This window comes from Nestor notabilis, unplaced genomic scaffold, assembly GCF_000696875.1.
Source record: "Nestor notabilis isolate BGI_N333 unplaced genomic scaffold, ASM69687v1 scaffold2433, whole genome shotgun sequence".
NCBI lineage: Eukaryota > Metazoa > Chordata > Aves > Psittaciformes > Psittacidae > Nestor > Nestor notabilis.
The window spans coordinates 150,160-164,540 of NW_009921310.1; the positions used below are offsets into that span (position 1 = coordinate 150,160).

The following is a 14,381-nucleotide window of genomic DNA, read 5'->3' on the forward strand; positions in this document are numbered from 1 at the left end:
AAGATAATGGGAGAAGAATTGTTAGGTGAAAATGTAATAGTAAGTGTTATCATTATAAATTAGGTTCTGGATGTTCAACCATGAAAAGGATTATTAAACAAAATCATAATGCATGTTGTTCTCCTTTCTGCACTTACAGTATCATTACTAATTCAGACAGCAAATTACAAGAATAGCCTTTCAGTACAGAACGTAGGGAAGATTAATGATCATTTGGCTAGTTCTAAAATTCATCAATACTTTAGGACACCTCAAGTATTTCTATATGTCCCTCTTTCTCTGGAAACACAGATTACTCATTTACTGGTTATCTTGTGATTTCCTTGTGCCAAAGGTCTGTACAGGCTTTGCAACAGAATTTAGTTCTTCATGCTAGTCTTCCCTAGATGAAGAAAATGTGTTTTCCGACATGCTGCTTGGAGAAGCATTAGAAATATTATTCTGCATACATGACAACCCTGAAGCAGTTAACTGTGAATTATGCAAACAGGCAAACATCTGATATTCAACTACAAAGCTTACAAGGAAACATAACTGTGAAGAGTCATAAACCTGATAGTTGCTATCAACACAAGAGCCGAACATGACTGTTGAAAATCATACAGTGAGGAATGATCCTGGCCCAGGAACAGCACGTACCTGATGACAGCACAACTGAGGTATCTCGAAAAAGATTCTAAATATATGCAATTTAGGTCATATAAATATCTGGTTTTTATATACATATATATATGTATGTATCAACATTTCCTTCAATCACATCTTGCTTTTACGAGTGACAGTAAGAGATTCATTTTCTCAAAAACTGATATTCACAATAAAAATACTATTTTTTATTACTTTTATTCCCAAGAAATAAATGAGTAAATACTTCTTCTAATCCTGTACATAGTTCAGTAACAATAAATTGTGGTAGAAGTGGCTGGCATTTTATCCTTCATGAACATTAAAATTTTGTAATATTCTAATAAAATTGCTTTTTTTTTTGCAGCATGGTTTAATATGTAAACTACCAGTCTGGAACTTATCACTAAATTGAAAAAACAACTAGACAACATCAAGGATTACTCCTCTTTTACCTTATCAATAACTTTTAAAGTTTTAAATGAGAAGAACACTAACAAACATGGAGGTCTGCATTAAAAGTAGTAAAATAAAAAAAATCTCCTTAGGCATTTAGAAATACGTGTCTTATGCACAAATACCATCTACTCCTATATGTGCTTATTAAATGCCCAAGTTCATTTTTTGCTATTCATTTTTAAATTGCTTCACTGATCAATCATTATGTTTCTTACTTTCACTTTGACTTCCATTTCTTCAAGCTCTTGAAGTAACTCTTCATTTTCCAATAAAGATGAGCCTAAGTTTTGCTTGTGAAAATAATCTCTGATGTTTTTCTTGTACCAGGATGTTACCTAAGTAATAAAGAATTCAGTCAGTGAAAATTTTGAAAAGTTACTGTCCATTTTTTTAAACATGTATCACAGTTACAAGAACAAAAGAAGCCGTAATTTTCATTCCTATCATTTTTCACTCCTAATGTTCACATTTTTGTTCAATTTGTATAATTTAAAATGTTAATAAATGCAGAAGGGAAGGATTGCAGTTAAAACAAGCACTTATTGGAATATATGTAACGAAACAGACAAAAAAAGTATTCATCCAGTACGACCAAATTATAAATTAACACAGTAAAAGCAAAATCAAGATATAATCCCACATAGAATAAATGCATGTTTTATAACATGGTAAAGATACTGCACATTTTTCATAGAATCACATTAACTTAAAACTATCCCTTTCCTAGACTTACTTCAGCAAGCATATGGAGCAAACATATGAGCTATATCTTCTAAACTGCACAGAATAACTTGCATTTGTTTCTGCTTGATTCATAGTAGGTACCTCTCACTTTCTTTGTAAACAGCACATGGCAAGAACTCCTGAGTGAAGCTTTGCATTTTAAAAGAGTAGTCTGAGTGAGTTATTAATATCAAAGAGACTTCCTCCAACCTTTTTAGTCTGGAAAATCACCACTATACTTAAATTGTATATGGCATACTAAGAATTACTTCATATGCTACGTGCTACAGATTTTAATAGCACACTACAGATGTTTTTGTTTTATCTGTTCATGTAGAAGATATTTCTAATACATTTAACCAATTCTAAAAATGAAAGAACTTTTAAAATGTGTTGTAAACATTTTCAGTTACAAATAAAAGAACTGGGGTGGAGGGAATGCCTGCTGTGGTGCAGCCTCTTCCAAAACGTACATGGGCTGCATGGGAATACTTGCTCCAGTACCTGGAACACCTCTTCCCCATCCTCCTCCTTCACTGACCTTGTTGTTCACAGGATTTTTTTATGTTCTTTTTTATTTCCCCTCACTCCTCACTATGTCTGTGCAGTGTTTTATCCTTTCTTAAATACATTTTAACAGAGGTCCCATCAGCAAAGCTGTTGGGGTCAGCTGTGCTCTGTGGAGTAGTTGTAAAGCTGACTGGAACCAGCTGTGTCTGGCACAACTACAGAGAGGGGCAGATACAGTAGAAAACAGAAATTAAGAAGGAACGCACTTTTCTTTCTATAAATTATTCCCACTAGGAAAAACTGGTTTTCACTCCCTTACTTCCTGTATTCCTGTGTATGTGTACTAAAACACACATACCTATATGCCATAAATTAAATCTGAGCTTACCTCAGGGAGTTTGAACTCAATCAGCCCACACTCTATATTTTGACATGCTTACTCTGAACTTTAGAATAAGCTAGTCTCGATTTCTCCTGTACATTCATCATAAGCCAATTTGGTTAAATGCCAGACAGGGTGGGGTTGGGGGGGAGGGGTTTCATTACAATAATCACTGTACTTGAGTGGCTGATGCTTTACTTACTACCTTAAACCTCAAATAATATTTTTATCATCAGTATGTGAAGACATCATCATGACAATACAGATCTGCCTTGGTTCATCCCGGGGATATTTCAGTCTCTTCATAACAATACTACCTAAGCCCTTCCCTAATCCTCAATGCATTTATCTTCACAACATTGGCAGTGGAGCAATAATTTCATTGATAACAATTTAGGGTAAAATGGGACCACAGACACATATTTAAAGAAAAATGCAGAACTTCAAGTTAAAGTCTGGGCTTTAGTGATTTTTCTATGATCAAATACAGCCTTATAAAGAAAAGGAATAATAAAATAATCTTTTATGGGAAAAGAACTAAGTATCAGTATTGCATTGTCCCAGAGTAGCTACTAGTGTCTTGTTATACCATATTTGTGAAAGACTGTAAAAGTCCCTGGAAATAAAAAACCCAAACACCACTAAAGGTGATGCATACCAGTCAATAAAAGCATTGAAGTTATAGTGGAACAGTCCTCTTCGTTTATGAAGTTTCTTTGTCTATGTAGACACAAGCACTGGGGTTTTTTCAGCCTTTTTTTTTTTTTTTTTTGTGAAAGGACTTTGTGTACACAGTATTCCCAAAAGCAGAACTTGTTTAGAATATTAGCTAACAAGAGTAATCATTTCAGTTGTGAATATTAAAACCAAATAATCCATATAGGTACATACATACTTTAACAAGAATACATTCACTCTTAGGAAGGATTATAACTGACCGACAATGGAGCGAGTTTGACAGGATGTCAGAAACTCATTTGGTTTCAAGGTGTGGAGCTTTTTTTACATAGGATCAAGTCTGGGAATCTAATTAAGTTGGCCCATATATGCGGGAGTAGTAAGAGCAATTAAGTTATCACTATCAGGAGAAACAGGTGAGGAGATCAGACATTTGGAAAAACATGGAGGAGAGGCATTGGCCATAATTAAAACATTGGCAAAATCGCTGCTAAGTTCAGTGGCACCATGATTTCACCAGAATTAACTAGAAAAGTAATCTTAAATTGATCTGATTGTATAGAGTTTTCAGAAACCGTCATGGTTCAAACCCAGCCGGCAACCCAGAACCAGGCAGCTGCTCGCTCACTCCCCTCCTCCTTCCTCCCCCAGCTCCCGGAGGGATGGGGAGGAGAATCAGGGCAATGTAAGGACCCAGGGCAATAACTTAAGCCCATTTAGGTCTAAATGTCAATGCTCATTGTAAAATACTATTTATGATATTCATGAAAAAAGCCTTTGCAGAATGTGCTGTAATAAAACATGAAGCCAAAACTTCACAGAGAAACTTCATACAACATTTTGATGATACAAATAGTGTTATGCATTAGATGACAATCTTCAGATATTCCCCCAAACTGAGATAAACTCAGTGTTTTCATTCTAGCTGTCAGTAGCAGCATTATGCTGAGTACCACCAATTGGAAAAAAAAAAATAGCAAAGAACACACCACCTGCAGATACAGTCCATGTTTAGACAATTATCTACACATTAGCTACTGCTGTGTATTTCTCCTCATGTGATTTTTTTTTTCTCCTAGGTGATTTTTTTCTGGTGGTTTTTTTTTGTTGTTGTTGTTGGGTTTTTTTTTTGGTGGGGGGGAGGTTTGTCTGTTTGTTTTTTGAAGAAGTGTGGTTGGCTCCCAAACAAACCCTACATATTCATCCCTTACTCTTCAAGGGCAAAGTATTTCCAAAATGTTTCCATTTTGAATGTCCCTCCATATTTGTATACTGTGGAATAACATTGGCATGCTAAGGTAATTGTAGTAATATCTAATACTTTTTAATGTAAAGAAAGGATCATTTTTTTTTTTGATGAAATAGGACATATTTCCAATAGAGCAAGGTAGATTGATACTAAAAGTTCAGTTGTAGCTGTCGTAAATTTATGAGAACATATTATATTGAAACAACATTTCTGTTTGAGGATCTTTCTTTTATGATATAGCAATATGGTGATACTGGAAAAAAAATCAAAAACAGCAACAGCAGCAATAATATGTATTCCTAAGCAAGCATATATGGTTCTTATGATTTTCACAGAAACTGATAGTCTCCTATACTCTTGTTTTTCTGTATTTTTGTTAGCTGTTATTTTATAACTACATACTGAGATTATGACACTTGCACAAGACCGTACTATTTTTACCTGGTTGTTTGGGTTTTTTCTATCTAATCATTAAATCAGCAGCTCTCGCTATGTTTCTGGCACCTACTGATATTAAGTGCTCAAGAAATAAGGCTGTCAGTTTGCTTGTGTACCTCAACAATTCTGTTATCTCTATGCAAAATTACAATGATTTGTGCTTGTTGAATAAGGTGCTTCTCATCTTAAACAACCTCACCAGCAAAGTTAGTTTTTACAGAAAAAGTTTCTAACATTTTCCTCCAATATAGGGAGGAACTTTATTTTGGAGGCAAAGAAGGAATCTTACAGAATTACCACAATCAATCAAAACTGTTCTGTCAGAGGTCCATACAAAATTTTAGCCTATTTACAAAACCCTCAAGATAATTCAGCTTTAGTCTTGTTAGACTGGAAGGTACAAAACCTTATAAATATATTTAAGCTCCTTTTCTGTAATAGTCTCTACTATAAAACAATTGCTACTTTTTTTTTACGATGACTTTAGTATTATGTATTTTACCTGGTTCTCTTGTTGATGCCACAAAAAAATTTGCAGAACCTGCTCCAGTCCTTGGCGCTGATGTTTAAGAAACCTGTCCAGTTGCCGTCTCCTGTCTTGTAGCATTTCAAGGAGATTGTCAATTTTCAAGCAGCTGCTGTGGGCTCCCTGAATCAGCTCTGGATTTGCATTTGGCCCCTCATGTTTGAATTCTTCTATGAATTCAGTTAGCTCTTGGCTTTTGTTTAAAAGTGCAAGTGACTTTTCCAAAAGCTCTATAAGGACAGAATTTTATAGGAAGAAGGAAGAAAAAAAACAACTTTATAATTCTAGTAGCATATTTCAAATATTACCTGAGTGTTTTCAAAACCACCTATCTGTTTGCATACATGAGCATAATATATTTTTATGCACTGCATGAATAGGTTTTAAATACTTACTTTAGGAGGTATATATCCTAAGATACTTCATTTTAGGCAGCTGTTATATAAACTTACAAAGGTACACCTATAATGGTACATATATGCACATATAAAAGTGTACTGAGAGAGCCTCTGAGACAAAACTTGCCAGAATAAGAGGCAAGGTAGGCATGAAGGAAAGTAATAGAAAGGAATGCTCCAGGGAGCTGCTAGTGAAGCAATCAACAACAAGCAGCAAACAGCTGAAACATTCAGCTTCCCAGCTGAGTACATGTACTAGTAACTCAAGACAAAGCAGCCTAAACCTCCACCTTTCCTGTGGAGCAACTAGGGAATATGCAGAAGTGGAATGTCTCCATTTCTCCAGCCACCAAAGGCTAAGAAGAGAGTTTGGTTTCCATGAACTCACTGCAACAAGCCTGTCCATTTTACTTTTTGCCTTCCAGAAAAGTGGTATTAATCAGAAATGTTCCACTTCAGTCCATCCAAAATAGAATAGATATAAAAATGGATAAATGAGGATAATTAATATTTTTTAACTTTTTTATTCTGATTGAAATGCATTTGTTGTTTCAAAATATTTTTTTTTGTGATAAACATTTGTGATAAACTATTAATCACATACTGGTAGACCCAATACTTTGTAAAGGTGGTACTTTCAGCCACCTTACTTTGGAGTGAGGGTAGATAGTATCCCTCTTGCAGAAAGCAATACAATATTTTATCAAATAGCTCAATATCAGTTTTCCAAATTTGATGTGGTTAAGATAGATTAAGAAGCCAATCCATTGCAACCACTTTCCTCATCAGAGGAAATGCTCAGTCTCTCTCTGGCAAACCATTTCATATGATTCTTACAGTTACAGACCTCCTTTCAGCAATAAATTACTGGCAGATATTTCAGGTTAAAATTGCTATACAGTGAGAACTTTGCTCCCTTGAAGATTGAATTGGAAGCCCCAAAACTCTAATGAGTTACTCAAGTTTAATACTATATTCCGATTCCCTGGAAGAATACATAGCATTCAAGGTTGCTAAAAATATCTAACATCATACTTCACTAATGAATAATAAAGTATAATTGATATTCTGCTAGTTGTTAGTAATCTTATAGCAAAATTTCATAGAAGTATTGCCTCTAAAGTGCAGATAAAATTCAGTAAGTAGTCTTAAGTCTTATAAAAAATACAGAACCATATAGAATTGCAAAGGTGACTGAAGTAGCCACAATATGAGATTGGGTTTGAAATGTGGGGTTTTTTTCCCCTTTTGAATTACAATTACCACAATTTGGTAGAAGATGCTTCACAAGAAAATTTGAATTAACAAAAAGTCATCACATTGAAGAATTTTTCTAGATAATAAATAATTTTTCTATTAATTTTTCTAGATATGTGCAAGAAAGTTGTGGTGGAAGGGGAGAAAGCACCTTTTTTCCCCCAAGTGTTACAGTTCTAGCTGCAGAACCTCTTGGAACAGATAGGGCAGCTCAATGGGGAAGTGAAACAAAGTTCCACTCCTCAAAGGCAGAGCAAAATGCAGGAACCACTGTAGGCAAATAGATTCTGAAGCTGACTAGTTGCCACCTCTATCTCACAGCTGCCACCCTTCACTTCACTACTTCTACTTCAAATCCCATCTCTAGACAAAAGGAAAGCAGACAGCAGACTGCTCCTTGGCCACTCTCAAGAAACCATAGGACTTTGCAGGGGATTGTTAACAGAGCTGATGGGAAATTTTCTAATGGAAAGTTTTCCATAGAGGAAACTTAATTCATTAATAGCTATGATAACTTTGATGAATTTTCCCATGGAACAGAAGAATGGTTTTAGAACTTGCTTGCCAATCAGGACTGAAAGTCAGCTTGGTTTCTTAGTGACTCACCCGACCTAGACTGCCTTAAAATTGGATACAAGCTTACCACTAGCTCCTCTGTAGCAACAAAGATGGAGCTATGTATGAGAGAGCTAGCTTAAAACCGGAAGTATCATATCTTTCAGGAGACCTGTTAAAGAGCTATTTCAGTTCTATTTTTTCAAATAGAAAACTTTCATATTTGTTCTAAGATTTTATTTTATTTTTTTAAATACACACAGGAAAAGTAAAATCATCCTTCAAGGATTCAACACGAAATCACACATCATTAGTAGCGGAATAGTTTTTGTACCTTTCGTATGATGCTCTTGTTGCAGAAGGAGTTCTCTTAAAGAGTCAATATTGTCAAACTCTGGGGCATTTTTCAGGAAATCTTCAACTTGGTCAATTTTAACAGCAAACTGCATTAAGAAAACAAAGTATGTGAAGAAGCATAGTATAAAAAAAACCACAAACCACATGTAGGGGAAACACAGAGACACTTTTCAAAGCAATCTTTTGAAGGCAGAAATGAGTAGCAAATTTAAGCTAACTAATATTATGGGAACACATTGATTAATTAAAGTGGGGAAACAGCATCTTTGGTAATGAAGACTGAAGTTAGGTTACTTTTTTACAGCTCATTTTTCCATGGGTTCCATGTATTGAAACATGCTGTGTTTCAGGGAGATTTACAGCAGATTTGGTAATATGCTGATATTGTTAAAATGAAGACTGGAACTCTTTATGTGGCTTCCACCCTTGCAGGTACAATTCCAAGTATGAGTAGCTCAGAGAGAGTTCAGGCATATTCTGCAACTTCGCCATTTTTTATCAATTCTGCTGCTTCACTTCAAGAATGAAGAAACCACTAGAGTTCAAATTCGTGTTCAGTGTAAGCAGAGATGTTGAAACTTAAGGTGAAATTAAGGAAGATAAAAAAACCAAGGATCGGATTTGTCTGTCTTTTCTATTGGCCTACATTTTTCTCCTTCTTGATCTGTATCTATAAAAGAAATCCATTGGGTATCAATATCTGATTTGACTTTTGAATTGTGGTTTGAGTTCTGATTTTCACTAAAGACTGTTCTTAAGATGTTTTGTGTTTTATCACAATAAACCAAAGATTTCCATAATCACAAGCTGTCATTTCAAGAAAAGCTTTTCCATAAGAAGTTTCAACAGCTCCTATTTAAATCAATGTTGCATTTCTTCATCCCTTTATATGGAACAGGCGTAATTTGTGCTGTGCTCCAGCTGCTGCATTTTGTTTTAATGATATAAGCCTGTTGCAGAGGCAATTCAGCTAGCCAATTAAGGATATAGTCTGCACTAGATTAACTTTTGTTAGTACATAATTTATCATATTAATATTTATGCCAACTCTGTACTAATTTATTTGTATCCTACACATTACCAGGATGCAATAATTAGTAGATTGATGATCTTGGAGTTCTTATGACAGGTAGCAGTAGAATGGCTTCTGCAACTTCTAGGTGGCACTGGGCTATAGTAGAAACAAAATTATCAGGGAGAATTATTAAACTCTTCAAAGCTCCAGGGATGTGGGTAAAACTGAATGTGAGGCTACACAGAGTGAACACATGCCTGCACTGCATGGAATCCCTCTCTGCTTTAGTTCCCTGAATAACAGTGAATTAGTATACGAGATACAGAGAAGTTAGTGAACAGGGAAAAACAACGCCAAAATCTGTCTCTGAGCTCACATAATTGTCCATTTGTGCACATCTGCACATGGAAGTTTCAGGTAAAGGACTGGCAAGTTAGACTCATGTTTAGTTTGTATAACTACAACAGTTGTATGAATATTTAGGTGTAAAACCTTCAATGGACAATCAGTGGCATCTGAGAATTTAGTTTTTTCAATGCCAAATTATTTGTATGATAAGGAATGAAAGATATTATGCAGAATGTCCATTTCCACTGAATTCAATATTTTAGGGTTTTGACCAGTTCCATTTTTCACTGTAATTTTCTGTACAAATTTTAGAGACATCATAAATATCTCTTAAAGTACATGTAAGATATGGGAGGTTTCAAATTAAATGTCATTTGATTTAAATACAAACCTCCAGGGCATTTTCAAAGAACACTGAAGTAAGTCCCAGAAGTGCCTGTCGCTTTTCTAACATAATGATAAGGGCATCCCATGCATCCCCAAGGGTCTCTGCCATGGCATCATAAACCTGACTCTTTTCTTTGTTCTCCTCTGCTGCCTTGTCTGCTTCGTGCAGCAGGTCCCATACCTGGTCTTCTAAAGCCTGAGAAGAAAGAAAAAAAAGAAGAAATCTGTAAACAGAATCCAAAACACTGTGCTGATACTGATGTGTCAGGATACTGACAATCTGATAAAATACCCCCACAGGTCTCCTACTCCTGCTTTAGTTCCAGTTCTTAGTGACAGGAACGTAGCTGTTCCTGCATGTTTCATAGGAAGCTTCTGAATTTAATCTGCACTTACAAGGCAAAACTTTTATGAAATTTCATTTTTAAAAGTGTTTAAAAAATTTATCATACTATGATATTTAGATTCAAATGGGTTTATATGTCCTTAAACACATATCTTCCTGAAAGTGATAGCAAAACAGATATTTTGGATCTTCTTTCATATGACATCCCATTACCTGATATTGTAAGGTAACTTACAAGTCTGTGATGACTTCAGTGCAATCCAGACAAGAGTAGCTTGAACATATGCAGGTATTTATGCAATATTTCAAATTCAGCTCATTGCATTGTCCAAGCTGGCCAGCTGCAAAATACTACTACTCTACTGTCAAGAAAAATCATTCTACGGTGTTTCCTTCACTCTAGGAATCTCACCATCAGAAAGATAACTCCTGGACCATTTCTGGATTATGTTAAGAAACTTCAGTGTGTCAGAAAAATTGTTCTATATTCTTTTTTTTTTTTTTGTTTTGCCTCCATCTCAGGTTTTACCTTGAGCATGAATTAATGAAGCGCCAATTTCTGCTGTTATTATAGGTGCTACCACAGAATGTATAATGGAAAAAGAAATCTATATTAGGGAAATTAAAATCTATGATAACTCATTCTCATGACACAAACTTTAATAAAGCACAAAAAACTCAAAAACATCAAAATTCTCCTGACATATCCAAGTGAAAAGAGGAACTTGCAGAAAACTTTATTGTTCTAATCACAGAACCATAACCTCCAGTCCTCCCTAGACCTTGCATACTACACAAAGATGTCAGTTTGAACTGAGGGGGCTTATCAATTCTCTCTAAAAGCAGTACTGTGAGAACAGTAGAGTAAACTATAGAACATTTATTCTTTCTTTGAAAAGAAGAAAATAGAATTAAATTATTTTAACATAACTTTACAGGCAGTCAGCTATGAAAACTAACAGTGGTAAAATTAACAAGCATAAGAGCAGCTCCAACCAACCCATCTATTTCTATAGCACATAGAAAAGTCATTTTCAGCAACATGGCTGCATACCTATTTTTTTGTGGCAAACCCATCAAAAAGAGCAGCAGATCAAGAACCAGTGTTCTAGGAAACAAGACACAGTCCATTTAATTTTCTGAATACTGGGAATGGAAACTGCTGCTGTCAAATCCTTCTGTAAAACCAATTCTTTCTGTTGTTGAATCCCCATCCTGATTGCATAATAATATGAAAAGTTCAAATCCCCCAAATGCTACCTGTTCTATATTTAAGTAGAAATCTAATTAACATTTAAAATGATGCATTGACTTTAAATGAAGCTGTTTACATGGAACAGATACAGTCACTCTGATGTAGCTATTGACAGCAACGAGACAAGATCACAGAATCATAGACTTATAGAATAGTTTGGGTTGGAAAGGACCTTAAGATCATCTAGTTCCAACCCCCTGCCATGAGCAGGGACACCACACACTAAACCATGTCACCCAAGGCTCTGTCCGAACTGGCCTTGAACACCACCAGGGTTGGAGCATTCACAACTTCCTTGGGCAACCCATTCCAGTGCCTCACCACCCTCACTGTGAAGAACTTCTGCCTTATATCTAATCTGAACTTCCCCTGTTTAAGTTTGAAGCCATTACCCCTTGTCCTACCACTACAGTCCCTGATGAAGAGTCCCTCCCCAACATCCTTGTAGGCCCCCTTCAGATACTGGAAGCTGCTCTGAGGTCTCCATGCAGCCTTCTCTTTTCCAGGCTGAACAGCCCCAACTTTCTCAGCCTGTCTTCATACGGGAGGTGCTCCAGCCCTCTTATCATCCTCGTGGCCCTCCTCTGGACTTGCTCTGATCAGGAAAGATCAGGAAAAACAATTGGCCTTGGGAATCTAACCCAAAGTACTTCAGTCAGCTTTTATTCAAGAATACTTATCTAGTTGACAAAGTAACTAGGGGTTGTTGCAGGTTTTCTTCTAGTCTTACATGAAGCAGTCAGAATCAGTACTAGAAATAAAAAAAGAGCAGCAGAGACTCAAGATAATTTTTAAAACGCAGAGATTATATGGTTGTACAACTAACAAAATTTAATCCCCAGCTCCATCAAAACAATGGTAATGATAAATTGATGAACTGAGCTCATGAAAGTTTCAGATGAAAAGCCATCTTTCACAGCAGTATTTAACACAGTTCTTTCAATTCTTCCTTCATTTTTCTTCTACTGGTTTGCTTCATTATTTCTCAATTATTTTCATACTGTCAAAGCTATGAAAATTGCCTTGTCCATGTAATACAGGGTTTTCCTAAATATACACACAATCTCTTCAGACCAAACAAAGCCTTGATTCATTGTTCAACCTCAAAAAAAGGCTAAACTCCAAGTATTAACTGCCAAGTGTTACCTGTGTTGGATGAATCTTGGCTAAGGTATCTAAAGGAAGTTTGTTTTGTTTCCTAGCACTCAAAAGAAAAGATCTTGTGAAAGTCTTGGGGGAAGCTTTAAAACCAAAGTGTAGAATAAAAGATATATGACAAAAGATGAATAAGTGAAATACACAAGGATGTGAATTCATCACCCTGTAATGACAGGATAGGAAGAAGTTAATGCAGACGTACTTCAGAGTGCTTGGTAGATATAGCTGAAAACGCTTTACCAATTTTTTTTATATAAAATTATTTTCAAACTTCTTTATGCCAAGCATTTGCTTTCATAAGATAAGTTTGACTTCATTTGAAAAAGAGAATGCCATACACAAAAAAAAAACAAATTAAAAAAAAACATGGAATTTTTTTCCATCATGACTCCTTTCATTATGTCTAATTTCCTTTATTTCTTGGGTTACCTAATCGTGACACTTCTTTCAGACATCATGGAAGTTCAGCAAAGGAGGCTACGTCTTACTGCTGGAGAAACAATGCTGTAAGGAATATTGGCTTTTAGTGGAAAATGAAGTTATGAGACCTGAAATAGATATTCCATAAAATGACATCAGAACTCTAAGTGTTCTGTCAAAATCACTCTGCTGAAAATAGAAAGCTCACTTTCAGACTGAGTGATGGCTGGAGATTGTCATTGTTTTCAGTTAAAAAATTACAAAAAGTCAGGGATTATTTTCCCTGATATTTACCAAAGAACAGGGAAATTAGCAAAAGCGTAGCACCCAGTATTCCTACCTCTCTTAGAAAACAGATTACAGTTTAATGAAAACAGTGAAGATTTGGATATTTCACACACACACACACACACACACACACACAGAGACGGAATTGCCTTCAGAAATAACCTACAGGCATAATAGCTGCATAACAAGGCATGGTAAGGTCTTAAAATCTCCAATGGCCCATAAAATACTAAGAGGGATAAGGAAGTTATTTCATCTGGAAGGCCACTTTAGCTAACTTTTCAGGCCCTATCCTTTATTTTCCACTTGATGGTTAACTTCAGACACACAGGATTTTCACAACAAAACCAGATCAAACACATCAAAGGTAAACTTGCATTAATAGTGTGGCCACATTTCTACAATGTTATATAATGCTAGTAAAATTGGTAGACTCATGTTATTTTGTTATCATCTTACTAATCATGCCACTGAACTTGATTCTAAGCTTTTGCAGGAGGAATACTAATGAGCAATTTCTTTAACTGAAGCCATTTGCCAATACGTAAATGAGCACATGTAACTATAATATGTTGCTCTTCAAATAGCCTCTACATACAATAAAAGTATTTCAGTCTTCTAATTTATTTCTAATGCCAGCTGTTACTGTTATTCATTACATTTCCCAAACATAAAGGCAGGATATGACATTTACTTTCCTTCGAAAGAGACCTAGCTATTGATTATCAAAATGTCTTCTGAAAACCCAGCCACACTGCTTGCAAGATGATTTTAAAAGGCTAGCCCAATAAAAACACAGTGTAAAACAATAGTTTTGTTACTATGAAGACACAATCAAGGATAATATGACCAACTTTTCAGAGACATAAGAGAGGATTTTTGCATGTCATACTGCTTTTTCATCTATCCAATTTCATTCAAATAATATTTTCTAACTATATATAACATTAAATGCCTAGAACTCTGCCTGTCTACAGGACAGAAGAATGTTTCACTCTCTCCTAACAG

General features: G+C 35.4%; 1 protein-coding gene across 1 annotated transcript in view; it reads right to left on the minus strand.

The window, feature by feature from the left end:
* The window catches only part of CCDC141 (coiled-coil domain containing 141), a 71,511-nt gene that overhangs the window by 44,445 nt on the left and 12,685 nt on the right, over window positions 1–14,381 (minus strand). Inside the window, exons 3-6 of the mRNA XM_010011087.1 lie at window positions 9,911–10,102; window positions 8,134–8,242; window positions 5,566–5,819; window positions 1,299–1,418 (exon numbers count right to left, since the gene is read on the minus strand). Coding sequence (XP_010009389.1) covers window positions 1,299–1,418; window positions 5,566–5,819; window positions 8,134–8,242; window positions 9,911–10,102 — 675 coding nt within the window. The remainder of the gene's footprint in view (window positions 1–1,298; window positions 1,419–5,565; window positions 5,820–8,133; window positions 8,243–9,910; window positions 10,103–14,381) is intronic.